The sequence below is a fragment of the Vombatus ursinus genome, unplaced genomic scaffold (assembly GCF_900497805.2).
Source record: "Vombatus ursinus unplaced genomic scaffold, bare-nosed wombat genome assembly UNPS02011649.1, whole genome shotgun sequence".
Taxonomy (NCBI): domain Eukaryota; kingdom Metazoa; phylum Chordata; class Mammalia; order Diprotodontia; family Vombatidae; genus Vombatus; species Vombatus ursinus.
In genome coordinates this window covers 624,145-642,046 of record NW_020951427.1, presented here as the reverse complement: position 1 = coordinate 642,046, position 17,902 = coordinate 624,145, and the positions used below count along the sequence as shown (strand labels likewise).

At 36.1% G+C, this 17,902-nt stretch overlaps 1 protein-coding gene across 2 annotated transcripts in view; it reads left to right on the top strand.

The window, feature by feature from the left end:
• Window positions 1-17,902, top strand: part of CUL1 (cullin 1) — a 113,352-nt gene that overhangs the window by 65,668 nt on the left and 29,782 nt on the right. For both annotated transcript variants that reach the window (XM_027856821.1, XM_027856820.1), the window contains exons 6-8: window positions 114-204; window positions 1,112-1,275; window positions 2,695-2,857. In XM_027856821.1, the coding sequence (XP_027712622.1) occupies window positions 114-204; window positions 1,112-1,275; window positions 2,695-2,857 (418 nt within the window). The remainder of the gene's footprint in view (window positions 1-113; window positions 205-1,111; window positions 1,276-2,694; window positions 2,858-17,902) is intronic.

Sequence of the window (17,902 nt, the reverse complement as noted above, 5' to 3'; positions counted from 1 at the left end):
TATTCCTTAAAAGTTATTACAACTATTATGAGTTCTTTTCTAGCTATTTTGTATTTTCATTGTTTTGGGCTTTGTTTATATGTTACTAAGTGATTTTATACTTTTTTTTTAAGGTAACAAATGCTGTTTTGAAATTAATAGAAAAGGAAAGAAATGGTGAAACCATCAATACAAGGCTGATTAGTGGAGTTGTACAGTCGTATGGTAAACATAGTTTATTTTCAATTTATTTAATAAGTACTTAGATTTTCCTAGTCAAAATGAAAGCTTTTGGCACAGTTGTAACACTTACATATTATTTTAAGTTATAATTGAATTTTGTTGCTTATATTTATGTGATTCTAAAACATCATGTATCCATAAACAGCTTAAAAATTCAAACTATTTTTCCTTGATTGGAAGCATACTATTTTTCCCAGCATGATTCTATAAACTTAGTAGGTACTTAATAAAGGTTTCCTTGAATTTAATCATTTAAATGTATCTTGATATCATTGAAAATTTAAATTTTGTTTGAGGCTAATAATGACTGCTCAATACAGAATAGATCTTCATTAGTAGGACTTTATGTTAACCAGAAGCCTAATTATATTTGAACAATTAAGATAAAGAAACAGTTATTAATTAAAATCTAACAGCCTCCTGGATTTCCTTGCTTGTTTATATTATTTATGATGTTAAAAATGAAAAACCACAAAAATGTTGGAAGTATGCAAGTCTTTTACAAACTTAATTTCCATGGTAATTTGAAAACCTACTCACCATTGATGTGCTGGGAAATACCACATTTAATCACAGAAATAAACCTTAACAGATCATATATAAAAGAAGTTCACAGTTTCATATGCAATACTCTTTTTCTCCTTTTGTATTGGAATGTTTGTGTTTGTTAATTTGTTAGTAATTTTTTAAAAATTTAAGAGAGAAACTTTGATGATGAGCAGTGGACCTCTCAGCCATGCATCAGAATAAGCTGCTTTTTTACATTTGAATTTCATCTGTGATAGTTTGATTACATCTTTTAACTAATTGACTCCCAAGATTGCTATCTTCTGTGAACCAGGAAACCAAAGATGAAATAATTTTAAATAGAGTGTTTATTTGCTTTTAGTGGAACTTGGGCTTAATGAAGATGATGCATTTGCTAAAGGACCCACACTTACAGTATATAAAGAATCCTTTGAATCACAATTCTTGGCTGACACAGAGAGGTTTTATACAAGAGAGAGCACTGAATTTTTGCAGCAGAATCCTGTTACAGAGTACATGAAAAAGGTAGGTTTAACGTATAAACAAATTAAATGTGATCAAAAGCAATGGTTATGGAAGAGACAATCTATTAAAGGTTCTGAGAGTCTATAATTTCCTTTTTGTAAGGCAACTCTTATACCCATGCTTTTGTTGGTTAGCACCATTCTCCATATATAACAAGTATATACCATATACATGAGTTCATAAATAATGAAAAAACTGCATTCTTAGTGTTACATCCCCTAATGGTCATGTCACAAGGTGACATCTTGTGATTTAGTAATTAAGTATCGATTATATGATATGCTTTATAACAAAATCTGCTTTGTAGTGAAATTTTAAATAATGGTAATATTATTACCAACCTTATGGAGGTTGGTATAAAGGACATGCATCATATGCTTGTCAGAGAGGGAGAAAAGAATGAGAGACAAAAAGATGGCAAGGGGCAGCTAGGTGGCGCAGTGGATAAAGCTCCAGCGTTGGAGTTGGGAGTTCAAATCCGATCTCAGACCAAACACTTGACACTTACTAGCTGTGTGTCCCTGGGCAAGTCACTTAACCCCAATTGCCTTTAAAAAAAAAAAAAAAAAAAAAAAGATGGCAAGCCTGAGTAGTAATTGGTGACCCATTAAACAGGATGAGAAACCAAGCAAAGGGTTTTAAGCTGCTTTGATAATGGTAATATCCATACTGGTGAAATCTTAGATCCACCACAGTACTATAATAATAAAATTGTATTAAAAAGGAATTTGACTTGGAAATAGCTTTGGGGAAAGGAGTAGTACATTAGTAACCATTTAATCCCAATGCTGTTTTATCCTCTTCATTCTTAGGTTTCTGGAACCTCTTTGTCATTGTAGATGTTTTTATAAAATATTATAGTACATTAATTCAGTTTCTGAGATTTATTTACTAAAATTTATATGTTAAATCTTTAAAAACTGAAGATCACAGACCATAGGAGAGAAATCTCTGGCTTCCGGTGTTGGAAGTCCTGAGTTCAAATCATACTGCTCTTATTTACTTACTAACTTTATGACCTTGAGCACATCATTAAAATGTCTGAGCCTTGCTTTCTGGAATTAGAATTCTGTGGGGCCTTTCAGCAGCACATTGAGAAAGCTTGAGGGTGAATGAAAGCTGACTCATAAGTAATTTGAAGGGCTGTGATGTTAAAGGTTTAGGCTTGTCTGTCTTGGCACCACAAGACAGAAACTAGGAACGGACAGGAGTGAAAGAGAGGCAGCTTTAGGCTTTAAATAAGGGCAAGTGTCCTAGCAGAGCTAGAGGGTGCCTAAGGAAGTCAAGAGTCCCCTGTCACTAAAGATCTTCACAGAAAGACTCATGTTCAGGTAGGGGTTGGAATTAGAGGACCTGTGAGGATCTCTTCGACTCGGACACCATGAATCTAAAAAGAAAAACACTTTAATTATTTCCTAGGCAGAGGCTCGTCTACTCGAGGAACAGCGGCGAGTTCAGGTTTACCTTCATGAGAGCACACAGGATGAGTTAGCACGGAAATGTGAGCAAGTGCTCATTGAAAAACACTTGGAGATTTTCCACACAGAATTTCAGAATTTATTAGATGCTGACAAAAATGAAGGTGAGCTGCTAAGATGAATTTATAGATACAAATTATGATTGCTGGTTATATAATTATATTGAATATTCCAGAATTGACAAGTAATTTTGGGACAGAACGTCAAGAGCTGTATTAAAACTTAGGCGTTTCATGGAGGGGAGTGGGGTGCTAGAGGTGTAGGAAGATCCATAATTTTAAAGGAAAAATAATTATTTAATGGCATTCATCTGTAATCTCATTAATTCCCTCCAATAATATAGATCTTAGGCCATACTTGCTTTCCCACCGCCTGTGGCTCTTGTTCATATGCTCCCATAAGTTTGCACAAGTGATCCACCCAGAATTCTGGGGACCTACCTAACTTTCCTTTGACACCATGAGGAATATCAGTGAAACATATGTGGATCATCATTTATTTCTCACTTTTAACCCACAACCAACCATCTTCTGTTTCATTTACATAATTTTTTAATGACATCCTTTACTTGAATTTTCCTTCTTAATTCCTTGTTTATAATATGTTGCAGCCCCTTCAGGCCCACCATGCACCTCTTCTCTAACCTTTGGGCTTAACTACAATGGGCTGACTACAGATTGCATTGAGAGTTATGTTACATCCTACAGAAAAACAAAACAGTGGAAAAATTTAGTTGTTTGTACCCTAAATATAAGATCTTTGTCAGTGATCTGCAAATAGATTATACTACCAAAAGAACTAAGTTGTATCACTCTTGACATTGCCACTGTAAACAAAACCAGAAGACAGAAGGGATTTGCAGCTAACCAGAAGGATGGCTCACCAGTGCTCTTTAGAAAAGCAAGGTTTTGTTATACATCTAGTGACAATAAAAAACATCACTCAATCAGACTTTTGGTCATCTCGTAACAGTTTATAAGTCAGTTGGCTGAAGATTCTGTTGCGGAGACCAAAGAAATAGAGAAATTCAAAGAATGTTTTAAGACTCAATCTTACACTTTGATACTTGAAGACTACCTGAGTGCAAAAGTGGGACTAGGTGAAGAAAAATATGTCGGAAGCTGTGGTTTCTAGTAAGAAGTGCGGGGTGCCAGAGACATGCTGATGACGCAGAAGCTTGATGCATGTATATCATGATTATTTTCTTTGAAGGTACAGGACATAGTAAACATTGAGTAACCCTGCGCCTCTCCCCTCTCCTCTCTACCTTTGTGATTGATTGTATTTTAATACATAGGAACTAATCCTCTACTGATGTGGAAGTCATTCCTGAGTGGGTGACCTGTGTGCTCAGATTACCCACTTAGGATCCTATGATCCTCAGTTTATATCTGGAAAGGACCTTGGAAGTCAAACAAGTCCAACGCTTTCATCTTGTAGTTTAGGAAACTGAGGGCCAGAAAGATTGTCACTTGCTTAGGTTCACTCACATTAGTATCTGAGGTGAAATTCAGAGGTCTTCCTAACTTCCAGATATAGGTGCTCTATCTACTACACCGTGCTGCTATTGGAGAAAAATTTATACAAAATTAGAAGAGAGGATAAAAATGTGATAAATATGCGATGTATTTAAAATATTTCCAAAAGTGACCTACTTAAATAAGTTATTATCAGTGGGAAATGGGAGTTATGTAAAGAACACTGACCCTGTGATTATAAGAGTCTCCTATAGACCCTCATTGCAAGGCACAGCCACTCAATTCAAGGCATCTGTCATCAGCCAAGCTGCTGAGACCCACTGTTCCTCTCTTGCAACTCATGCTGCTTGCATCTGTTAATGCTGTATTCAGACAAGGTCAAAGCCATCTCTTCCTGGAAAGCTCCCATTAGGCCAGCATCTATGCCTGAGACACCAGGCCCTTCCCTTCCAGGATCAGATCCTGCCTCATCTTCACTCAGTGGCCCTGCTCTGCACCCAGCCTCTTGCTGGAAGTACTCCACCAAGCCCAATCTCCCTTCTTTAACTTTTAAAAGATAACTAATGTACCTTCTCTTGCGCCCTACCACGGTTGTTATTCCAGATCTCTTCCCTAAAACTTTCCCCACACATCACTTTCTGAGCAGAAGACGTCGATTGATTCTTTACTGAGAAAATAGAAGACACGTACTTCTCTAACATACATTTCAAAACATCTTGATGAAGGGACAGCCTGTCTTGCTAAGGCCTATCCTTCTACTTGTATGCCTGATCCCATTTCCTTCTGTTTGCTTTGGCAGATTTTCCTTATTATCATCTCTCTAATCTCTCCTCACATACCTGCTCATGCTTCCCCAAGGCTTCATTTGCTTGACCCTAGCATCCCTTCAAGCTATCAATTTCTCTTCTCCTTTTCACACCCAGATTTTTAGAAAAATCTGTCTATACTCTTTCCTCCGTTTATTTTTCTCCCACTTATTTTATAATCCCTTGAGTTGGCTTCTGACCTCATCCTTAAAATGCAACTACCCTCTCTTGATCTCTTAATTGCCAAATCTAATTTCTTTTTCATAGTCCTTATGGTTCTTGTCCTCTCGAGCATTTGGCATGGTTACCCACTCTTTTTACCTGGATATATTTTATTCTCTGGGCTTTTGTGACAGTACTTTTGCTTGGTTCTTCTACTTGTCTGGCTGATCCTTCTCAATTCTCTTTTGATTGATCATCACCTGTATTGTGCCTTCTTCCTGTCTATTCCCTTCGGCTCTGTCCTGAGCCACTCTTTGGTTTTTTTTCCTCTTTACACTTCATCAGGGCACATAGTTTCAATTATCGTCTCTGTGCTGATGACATCTAGATCTAAATATGCAACTTTGTTCTCTCTTTTGAGCAAGTCCCTCATCACCAGCCTATTGAAAGAAGCAGTATGACATTGTAGATAGAGCAGTGGACTTAGAGTCAGGAAAAGCTGACTAAATCCTACTTCCGCCTCTTATTTAGCTGTTTGACCCTGGGCAAATCACTTAATTTCCCTTAGTTACAGATTCTTTAACACCAAAATAATTACCACTTCATTCACAAAGTTGTTTTGAGTGTCAAATAAATTAATATTTGTAATATTTTTCGTAAATCTTAAATCACCATATTAATGTTACCTGTTATTATTGAACATTGCAAACTGGATGTTTCTTAAATATCCCAAACTAAAACTATCTAAAAAAGAACTCATTATCTTTCTCATCAAACCTATCCTTCTGAATTTCCCTGTTTCTGTCAATGGTACCATTATCCTTTCAGTCAACCAGGATCACAGCTTCAGAGTCATCTTTAACTTCTGATTCCCTTGCCCCACATATCCAATCTCTTACCAAGATTTTTTGATTCCATTTCTATAATGTCTCTCATATCTAGCCCCATTGCTCCATTTGACAAAACTATCACCCTGGTTCAAACCCTCCTCAGCTCTTGTCTGGGCTGTTGCAATCGTTTGCTAATTGGTCTCCCTGCCTCAAATCTCTCCCCATTTGTTATCCCTCCTCCACCCACATGCCAAGTTGATACTGCTCAAGGACTACTCAGTCTTATCCCTAAACTCCAGTGTCTCTATTGCCTCTCAGATCAAACACAAACTCCTCCACTTAGGTCTTCATATGCTCACTCCAAACTACATTTCGTATTACACGTTACTCTCTGATCCAACCAAACGGACTTCCTTGCTGTTATTCACACAAACTGGTCTGTCTCTTTTATCCATTCCATGCCTTTGCCTCTGCCAGGCTCCGTGCCTGGAATGTGCTCTCTTTTCCTTTTGTGTCTTAGAATCCCTAAGTCTCTTCAGAATCCAGTTTAGATGATACCACTTTCGTGAAGCATTCACAAATCCTCCAGGTTTTAGGACCTTCCTGCCCAAAACTATCTTGAATTTGTTTTGTTAGTATTTTTGTATACCTTTGTATACGGTATTGTCTTTTTTGGGGTAGAAATTAAGCTTCCTGAGAGTAGAGGCAGTTTCATTTTTGTCTTTGTATTACCAGTGTCTGGTACATTAATAAGTGCTTATCTATTAATTGATTCATATAGAGGTTAAACCAATGTAAATTCATTGCTGAGGTGAAAAGACCAAAAAGACCCTGAGAAGTGCTTTAGTTAGCAAACATTTGAGCTACTTGTGAAACAGGTTAGGTGGTAGCCCCATATCATCACCAATTCAGAATTTAAAATCATTTGTATAATTTTACGAACAGGGATGGAAGGTGATTATGAGCAGTTTAGTTTGCTTTATCAAATAAGATGTGGAAGGGAGAACAGGTGCAATTGATCAGTTGCTGTGATCCCTCTAAACATGAAACTGGGAGCATTTGGCAGATAATCAAAAGATAAGAACTACACAAAATATTTAAAACAAAGTCATTTTGCTCCCAGGACAATAGTCCCATCCTTGGTGTGCCTGTAGGGGAAATGAAAATGACATCGAAGTCTGCAAATATGAGATAAACAGCTGGAATAGATCAAGTGTAGACAGTCAGTAAGCATTTATTGCATTCCTAGTATGTTCCACACTCTGTGAATGGTACCGATATTACAGAGACAAATGGTAAGAGTCTGCTTTCAAGGAGCATACCTTCTCTTGGAGTAAACAGCACACATGTACACATACAAACACAAAATAATGCAAGGTACTATCATATGGGATGAGGTATTGGCGGCCATAGAGATCAGCAGGGGTCTTGTAGGAATTGGCACAGAGGAAATCTGTGTTGGAGGTGACAGTTCTAAGAGTTTATAGCAGTGGTGTCATACTCACATAGAAATGGATCTCAATAGGGCTGACTACATATTTACTTAGAAAATCACAAATAATGTTAATTTATTTAGGTAACAGAGCTGTTTTATTTGTTGTATTTTTATTTATTTTTGTTAAACATTTAAATTTGTTTTAATTTGTTAAACATATTAATCTGGTTCCTGAATCAAGAGTTTGATACTTGGTATGGAGGAGTCAAATTTCAATAATGCCCTGAGTATTCTCCTCAAGGAAAGAAGGAAGGGAATATAACAAAAGTGTGAGGGGAAAAAAGTGTGGAAAACAAGCTTATTGTTACCCAAAAAAGGTGACCAAAAGGTCATTAATAACCATTAACCCACATATGCCTGGTCTTCCATCTGTATAACATTATTATGGGAGTACTGTGCTCATACTGCAAGAGCATCCATGACGTGAGTATTAAGAGGGAACTGGTAAAGTTTTTATGAGCTCTATTACACAACAGACCACATCTTTATCATCATACGGTTAACTCAAAAGATAACATAAAATGCACAGTACCCACAGAGTTGCTTACTGATTATTGAAAAGCATCTGATTTGGTAGAATAAAATGCCACCATAAAGTCTTCCACAAATATGTTAAATTGATAGAAGGTTCCTTGAAAGATCTAACAACTGTGATAAATCTTGGTAAGAGATTGGATATGTGGGGTGAGGGAATCAGAAGTTAAAGACGACTCTGAAGTTGTGATCGTGGTTGACACATCAATGTGTTTGATGACCCTCTTACCATTAATACCGCGTGAGGCCTGATACAGAATAATGTACACACACCACAAGATGTGTACCTCTGCTATTGAAGCGATGGATATAGCTCAGAATACAAAATGAAGGGGAATTCCTTAGAGAGGATGAGATCCTTTAGATACTCCTATTTGTGAGTGACATTGCACTGATTCCATCAAGACTGGAAACATTATAAGCTCTTATTCTATATCCACAGTCACTTAATAGAGTTTAGTCTCATTATCCATACAGGAAAAAAAACAACATGTAGAATTCATCCTTTAGTCTATAAACTTGAACAGATACTGCAGATGAACAGTGACCTAGATTGGAACAGAAAGAGGAGGAGAGGACTGGATTACCTATGGGGAATTTCAAAAGTCTTAATGGCTTTAGTCTTCTGCATGAAGCAAAGACTTATGTTTTTAATAACAATGTTCTTCTAGTGGTGATGTTGTATGATTTCAAGTCATAGAATGTTAGTCTCCAAAGAACTGAAATTAAGGAAACCAAAGGTAAAAGTAAATATCACCCCCAACCAGATCTTTGAGGGGATATAGTTCATCTAGGCCTGGTGATTGGAATTCTCTATCCTGACCACATAAAGTTAATTTAGGCTTAATGTAAGGGAAAAATTCCAAAATTAAAATTATCTAGAGTAAAATAGTCTGTTTCTAAAACCTTCCATTTCCAGGTACTTGAGGTCTTCAAACAAATACTGAATGATGATAGGTCAGAAATGTAGTGGGGGCAGGGGATTCTTTCTTGTTCACTCATGCTTTGAACTAGATAGTTCAGAGATTCTGTGAAAATATTCCCAATTCATTGTCATATTTGAAAGACTGTCAGAAGGAAATAATGTTGTTCCATTTAGCCCCAAAGGATGAAAACTAAAAGCAAGGAACAGGGAAATGTGTTTGTGCTTTGTCCTCTTGTATGGCAATGCAGGAAAACAGAGAGAAAGCGTTTTCCTTTTGATTAGTTATAGGAAAGCAGTTCTGAATTTCCTGCTGGAGAGAATAAAAAACAATTTTGATCACCAATCCCCCTGAAAACTAGAGCGCTGGAAACAGACTTGAGAAAGCCTGTTGAATTCAAAGGAGTGTCAGTGAGTTAACAGAATTGTTCTGCCTAAACCTGACAATAACACTAGTGTTTTAATACCTAGTATTAGCTAATAGTTAAAGAGTATACCAATTTGTGCTTCACTGATTTAAAATTTTCTTTAAATTTGGAACATTAAGAATGGTATTTTCTTTAATGATTATTTTTATTTGTTAAAATTATTTTTAACTAAACGATAATTAGGTAGGAGGAAAACTTTCTTATCTTTCTCTCAGCTATACCTTTGGAAAACTTGGCTCTTCAGACCATTAGACCATACCTAGCAGAAGCAAATTTTATTTTCAGAGTTCAAGAAGATGAGTTCTTAAATGTTATTTTCAGAGTTCAAGAAGATAAGTTCTTAAATGCCAGATGCTGCACTTCCAGTCCAGGTAAGATGAGGCAATCCAGGCTCCCTTCCCCCTCCCTTAAAAAATTTTTTTTTTTGCCCTGATTATTTTGGGTCACCAGTACAAAACAGAAACTCTAAAAAATTGCATACCTGAGTCAAACAGTTCAAATGCCTCTCCTGGAATAATTCATATAATCACTAAAATATTTAATAAATACATAGCATAGAGTTCCAGGTAAGAGAAGAAAAAGGAAATTTTCTGCTTCAAAGTGTCTTAAACACAAATTCCTTTGATCCTTGCTTTTATAGAAATGTAGAATGTTTGAGCTGGAATGTGGATCTTAAAAGGGTCATCTAGTCCAACTTTGTTCCCCTTCATAGAATGAATATAGGTGTAAGAACTTGTCTTTGATTCTCAGGGAGGTAAGAAACACTTTTATTAATCTCTTTTAATGAGCCTAAGCCACCTGAAGAAATTTATACTATCCTGTTAGAGAAATGATTTTATATAAAAAGTTCATTCACTAAGATTAGTGCTTGCTTGAAAGGGCATCTTAAAAGCCACAGAAATCTAGTTAAAATAACTTATTTTATCAGTGAACCCAATCCTTAACAATTTGGTATCCTGATCTGGCAGTTTGACAGCTAATACTCAGAGGCTTGTTTTAATTCTTTTAAATATTTAATGATAACCATGTGAACACAGCTCTAACTGAAGAAATTGACCTCTGCAGTCAGAACTATAGGAGTGCTACAGGGCAGAAATAAAATTGGAGTAGGGAGGAAACCTTTTTGTAAAGTTCTCACATTTGAAAATTATGTATTACCCCCTTCCAGTCTGCATCGTAGACTATTTAGTGAAATGTTTAAAATGAAAGTTTAAAAATGAGGTCAGTTCTAACTTTGTTGACTTTATTTTCCACGAAAGAATTAGATTAAAATAGTTCCTTTTGATGTGATAAGCTGTAGCCTAGTTGAAATTCCTTGAAGGCATCTTCCCTTCCTCCCCAAAAAAGTCATTTTAGCTTTTAATAATTACGAAGACTAATCTGTCTACCTGTGCCCTTGATTGCACTCTAGTCTGTCTTCCCTACATCTCCTTAGTGGAGATATGATCACGTCACTTTTCTACTCTGTACGATGGCTCCGTGTTTTCTTTAAGATAAAATACAAAATGTCTTTAGTTTTTAAAACCCTTCATGTTTTGGCCACAGCATAGCTTTACAGCCTCATTATATATTACTCTCTTCCCTCTCAAAATTTTCAATCAGACTAATCATTTTACTTACCTTCACACAAGATATCCCATCTCAAGTCTGAGCTATAGAAGTAACTGTCTACATGCCTGGAAAATTCTTCCTCCTTACCTCTGTATCTGCCTCACAGAATTTCTCTATTCACGACTTAGACAGGAAACTTTCCTGATTATTAAAGCTGCTGATGTTCTTCTTCTCTAACTACCTCATACTTAACTATCTTAGATATTTTCTGTTCTCTATATATTCTCTACATACATACACACACATATGTGCACATATATGTACACCTGAGCTACCCATCGCTAGGATATAAACTCCATGAAAGCAAGGATTTTTTCATGTTTTTTGTCTTTGTATCCCCAGTGCCTGGAACCTAGTAGATACTTAATAACTGCTTGTTGATTGATTTGATTTTATTACCTTATACCACATTCACCTAGATGTCCTTCACTCAAACTCAGCTTGTCCTTCTTGGGCTTTTTTACTGGATCAACATCTGTCCTCCTTATGTCCTAAGTGAAGGTTCCCCAGAATTCTGGGTTTCCTCCTTTCTGTATGTGGTCATCTCATCCATTCCTGTGAACTCAGTTATCACTTAAGTAGAGGTAACTTGCAAGTCTATGGAACCAGCCCTAACCTCCCACCTGAGCTGCAGTTCTGCACCTCCAACTGGTTGGTGGATATTCCCATGTGAATGTTCTAACATAACCTCCAGTTCACATCAAAACTCAACTCATCTTTGCCCCCAAAACTTAGCCCTCTTCTAATCATTCCTGTTTCCGTGAAAGGTACTCCATCTTTCTGGTCATTTAGATATACTTCCTCAGAGTTATCCATGACTCTTCCTTCTTTCTCATTCCTTATATTTATTCAGTTACTAAGCACTGTCAAATCCTTTCTCATCTTTCTCCTTTCCATTCACATGGCCAGCAGCTTGATTCAGAAACTTATATACACACCTGTTGCCTGAACTATTGTAAATGTCTCCAGAAAGTCTTAGAGCTAATGGATCTGAATTCAAATCCTGACTCAACTACTTGTTACCTGTGTAACTGAGCAAGTCACTAAATATATCTGAGTCTTAGTTCCTCATTTGTAAAATCAGGGGTTAGACTAGATGGACTCTATAAAGTCCATTCTGGCTCTAAATCTATGATCCTAATTGATCTCCGATCTCTAGTTCATCCTCCTTAGGGCTGCCAATATCATCTTCATAAATCACAGGTCCTACCATATCATTTCCCTGCTCAAAACTTTCTTTGACTCCTTACTGTGTCTAGAATAAAATACAAACTCTTTAGCTTGATATTTAAGACTATTCACAATCTGAAACCAGCATGTTTGTCTTTCCAGCCTCCCTTGGCATACTCCTCAGCACAGTAAATAACAATCAAAGTAGACTACTAAGCTAGTCCCTGAATTTTGCACGATTCTCATCTCTGCACAGTCATACAAACCATAGTCTGTTTTCTTTTTTAAACTTTTTTAAAGCAAGCATTTTTCTTTCCCCCTCTTCTCTACTTCTCAACTGAAAAGAAGAAAAAACAACCAAACAAAACCCCTATAGCATATATGCATTGTTACGCCATTCAGATTTCTACATTGACCTTGTTCAAAAACCTGTCACGTTCTGTACCTTGAGTCCGTTTTACCTCTCAGGGGGTGTAAAGCATGTTTCATCATTGGTTACTGCACTGATTAGAGTTCTTAAGTATTTGTTAGTTGCTTTTCTTTACAGTGTTGTTTTGGTTACATACATTTTTCTTCTGCTCACTTAATTGCATCCATTCATACATGTTTTCCCAGGTTTGTCTGAAACTCCTTTTTGTTTGCATACTATTATATGTTCAGTTCTCAGTTGATGAGCATGCCTTTGATTTCCAGTCCATTGCTAAAACAAGAAGAGCTATTATAAGTATTTCTGTACATAAGGGTCTTTCTCTTCTTTATTTGATCTCTTTGTGGAAGAAATCTAGTAGTGGAGTGACTGGTTCAAAGGGTTTGGTGTAATGACTTAGACATAGTTCCAGTTTGCTTTCCAGAATGATTGTAGCATTCTACAGTTTCAACAACAGTGCGTTAATGTGCCTGATTTCCTGCAGTTTCTCAAAATTATCATGTTTTTTTTATATCATTTTTGCCAATCTGAAGTTCCTCCCACTTTCCTGCCTATTTTTAAATTTCAAATTCCTTATCTTATATTACTTTCTTTCCTAACTTTGTACACCCCCACCCTTCCAATTGATAGTACTTTCTCCCTCCTCAAATATTTCTGGAACACTTTGATTGCTTTTGACCTCTCTATTCTCCACCTTGTATTTAATCATCTCTGTACAGGTTGCATCCCCTCTCCAAGACACACTCATGCCCAAGTGTAATATATGCTTCATGATGGCATGAACCTTTTTGTCTTTGTTTCTGTAGTACTTTGCATGTAATAGGTACTTAATAAGTGTTTATGTAATTGAATTCTGTTGTTGTCTCATTTCTGGTCTTTCTCTTCCAACTGCCTCCTCCTAATCCAAGCTCTCCACTTGTCTCTTGTAAAAACCTCATAACTAGTTTCATTTGTAGTCAACTCTTCCATTTCACCCTTCACACTACTGTTACATTAATTTTCCTTTTTCACAGATATGATTATATCACTCTTCTGCTCAGGATTCTTCAGTGGTTCCCCAGCATATTCCAAATTTAAAATATTAAAATGCCCATTGTATGGAGAATGCTGCCAGTGGAGATAGAATTTAGATAAGATATATTTCTATAGTCTGGTAGGGGGACACGGCACTTACACAAATGGTGGTAATTTGTAATGTATGATAACTTAAACATGTGATCACTTGTACAAAATAAAAGTTTTATGAGAAGTCTAAGGTCATTACCAAAGTCCTCATTTAGGCGATAACTTATGAATTGGGACATATGAACATCTCAGAGAAAAGGAAAAGGACAAAAAAATGCACATAGGTGATAAAATGAAGGGCATGGGTAGAGGAAATCTGCAAAGATGGTTGAGCAGAGAAATGACATGGATATGTCTGGAAGGTAAGCATTTTGTAAGCCTTAAAATACCTTATCCGTGTGATTGTTGTTGGAGCAGTATGGGGCAGATATGAGAGCGGAGGTAGGAAGATGTGCTTGGTTTATTATACTCATTCATGTTTATTATAATAATCCACGGAAGTGGTAATGCAATGAATCCTAGGGTCAGGGTACAGGGAATAGAGAGGAGACTGAAAGTACAAGCTGTTTGTACTCCACCCTAACTAGCATTGTTGCCCACCATGTACTTTACCAGCCAAACTGAATTAGTCACTAAGTGCCATACATAGCCTGCACTCTGCAATTTCCATGTATTTGTACATACTACTTCTTTTCCTGGTATTACATCTTGCCAAGGGGGCTTTGAAGGCCCCAGGTTACCAACTTGCAGTGGAAGTAAAAGAGAAAGGACTTAAACTTCTCTGCAGGGAACATAGTCCCCTCACCTAACCTTGTAGGTTTCTGCCAGTCTGCATAGGTGCAGCCATCCCTGGGCTATCACCTTTCCTTGCACAACTATGCCAGTGTTTGGACTGCCTTCTATACCACCAGTGTGGTCCCCATGCCCAACTGTCTTCTGTGCCTTTTGTTTTTTGTTTGTTTGTTTTTTTAAATAAGAAAAAGAACTGTTGAGTAGGGAATCGTATTCTTAACCCAGCATTCTAAGACTCTTACACAGAACTTTGGAGTTTTAAATGATGTAAATAAGGATTCTGTGAGAAAAATTCTATCTCTGTTAGCCACATTTTCCCTTTGAAATACTAAATTTTTATGTACATGCACAATATTTTTGTTAACCATTTGTTGAAAAAATAGGTTTGATTTCCTCAATTTTGTTCCACAGTTTATCCCAAACTCCTTTATATCTTGAGGAAAAAGAATGTAATTAAAGAAGTGCTATATTTGGAGGCAAGAGGACCTGGCTCTAAATCCCAGGTCTTCCATTGATTATTAGCTTTGTGACCTCAAGCAAGTCATTTAACATCTCTGGGTCTTAGTTTCTTTTTTTTTTTTTTAATTAATTTAATTTGATTTGTCAATAATCACTTCCATATGCTTTTGAGTTTAAAATTTTTCTCCGCCTTCCTCCATACTACTCTCCCCAAGACAACGCACAATCTGATATAGGCTATACATATACATTCCTATTAAACATATTTTTACATTAGTCATGTTGTAAGTAAGAATTAGAACTAATAGGCGGGACCACCAGAAGGAGGAAACAAAACTCAACAGAAGAGAAAAAAAAATAGCAAATAGTATGCTCTAATCTGTATTCATATTCCATAGTTCTTTCTTTGGATGTGGATAGCATTTTCCATCACGAGGCCTTTGGAGATGTCTTCGATCCTTGTATTGCTGGGAAGGGTTAAGTTTATCAGTATTAATCATTGCACAACGTGGCTGTTATTGTGTACAACATTCTGTTGGTTCTACTCACTTCACTCAACATCAGTTCATTCCCAGTCTTTCCAGGTTTTTCTGAAGTCAGCCTGTTCATCATTTCTTATAGCACAATAGTATTCCATTACATTCATATACCACAACTTGCTCAGCCATTCCCCAGTTGATGGGCATCCTCTCAATTTCCAATTCTTTGCCACCACAAAAAGAGCTGTTATGAATATTTTTGTACATGTGAGTCCTTTTCCCATTATTATGATCTCTTTGGGCTATAGCCCTAAGGGCTATTGCTGAGTCAAAGGGTATGCACATTTTTATAGCCTTTTGGGCATAGTTCCAAATTGCTCTCCAAAATGGTTGGATCATTTCACAACTCCACCAACAATGCGTTAGTGTTCAATTCTCCCACATCTTCTCCAACATTTATCATTTTCTTGTTTTGTCATCTTGGCCAATCTGATAGGTGTGATATGGTACCTCAGAGTTGTTTTGATTTGCATTTCTCTAATCAGTAGTGATTTAGAGCATTTTTTCATGTGACTATAGATGGCTTTAATTTCTTCATCTGAGAACTGCCTGTTCATATCCTTTGACCATTTATCAATTGGGGAATGACTTGTATTCTTCTAAATTTGACTTAATTCTCTATATATTTTAAAAATGAGGCCCTTATCAGAAAGACTGGTTGTAAAAATTCTTTCCCAATTTTCTAACTTCTAATCTTAGTTGCATTGGCTGTGTGCAAAAACTTTTCAATTTAATGTAATCAAAAGTTACCCATTTTGCTTTTCGTAATGTTGTCTATCTCCTGTTGGTCATGAATTCTTCTGTTCTCCATAGATCTGATAGGTAAACTATTCCTTGCTCTCCCAGTCCTTAGTTTCTTTATTGCATGATGGGACAAGACAAGATCACCCCTTAGGTCTCTTTCAACTCTGGATGTATGATCCTAAAACTCACCATTACCAAGTTAGGAAGTTGTTGCTCTTACTGCTGTGGGAAAATTAAATCAATTCAACGTTACCTTGTCATTGGATTAAGATCAGAGAAAACCGGAAGTTTTCGGTTAATGGTTTAACAGTGTTATGTTTCAAATTCCATGAATGGAACCAAAGATTATTTGAGTTTGAAGAAGAAATTATGGAAAGTAAATATTGTAAAAGTGAGGAAGAGATTGAAAATGAAAAAAGACAGTGATGACATGAAGAAGAGATACGAGAAGTAAATATAAGAAGTCAATAATTTGGAATACAACAAATCTACTTCAGGGGAACCCTTAATGAAAAGTATGTCATTGTTTATTAATTATTGGTTTGTAATCAACTGTATAACTTTTTTTAAACCGAGTGTTCATCTTAAATTAAGGACCTTTTCCTTTTGAGTTAATATATCTTGGTTACATAATTTTGTTCTTTTATTATTTTCTTACTGTTTTGTGTATGTGTTCATCTTGTAGTGCCTGGCTCTGCACCATTGGTTAGTGATTGATTTAATTTTCAATCTTCTTTGAAGTATTCTTTATGTTACTTTGTTTCTCAGAAATTGACTCTGTATCATATGGATAAGAACTTCACGCATTCCTTTTCACTCATTTCTTTTCAAAGGTATTTATGACAAAACTTTACTTCCCTTAAAATAGCAATCCTCGTTTTTAAATATCATGGAAGAATTTGTGGAGTTACAAATATTTTGACTTTGTATATGCCTTCATTTTTTAAAAGTAGGTTTCCAATATATGATTGATTAGGTTTTTGTTAATACATTTTACTTCCACATCATCTTTATTTTCTAGTACAGTCATCCTATGACATTTGTGGGTTTCATATTCTCAGTTTGGGTTATTTGTGGATTGGCCGTCAATAATTAAGTGGAAATATTTGGAAATTTGCAGCATACTGCAGCAAATCATAGACCTATGTAAAGAAAAATAAAATATTTAGTAAGTCATAAATACCATATATTATTAATCTGCTTTATCATTTATTACCATAAGCATACATACATAAATTTACTATAAATACAGTTAAACTTTGTTAAGAGTTTCAGTGCACTAAAGAATTACTGGCTACACGCTTTCTGGGAATGCCTACTTTTTGTCTCTCTACCGTCAAGACTCAATGATATGATTTTCTCCCACCGTGATGACTATATCTTGAACTTTTCATAAAGAGAAAAAAATCCATGTGAAGCTGCTGCAGCTACACCAGTGGCTGCGAAGACTGCATAGTATGTGGAAATACTAATCTCTCTCACATAAAAACTGCAACTTTTTCATGAGTTCATTGTGTTATTTTACTTGTGTTGTGTGTTAAATAAATATGGTCAGAATTATTTTTTTTTTCTAAGTGAGCCTAGAATTACTGCAGGTTTTTAACATTTGCACCCTTAACCCCTATGAATGTCAAGAGACAACTGTATATTTTCCCCCTCTCTTTTAAAAAAAAAAAAAAGGCAAAGA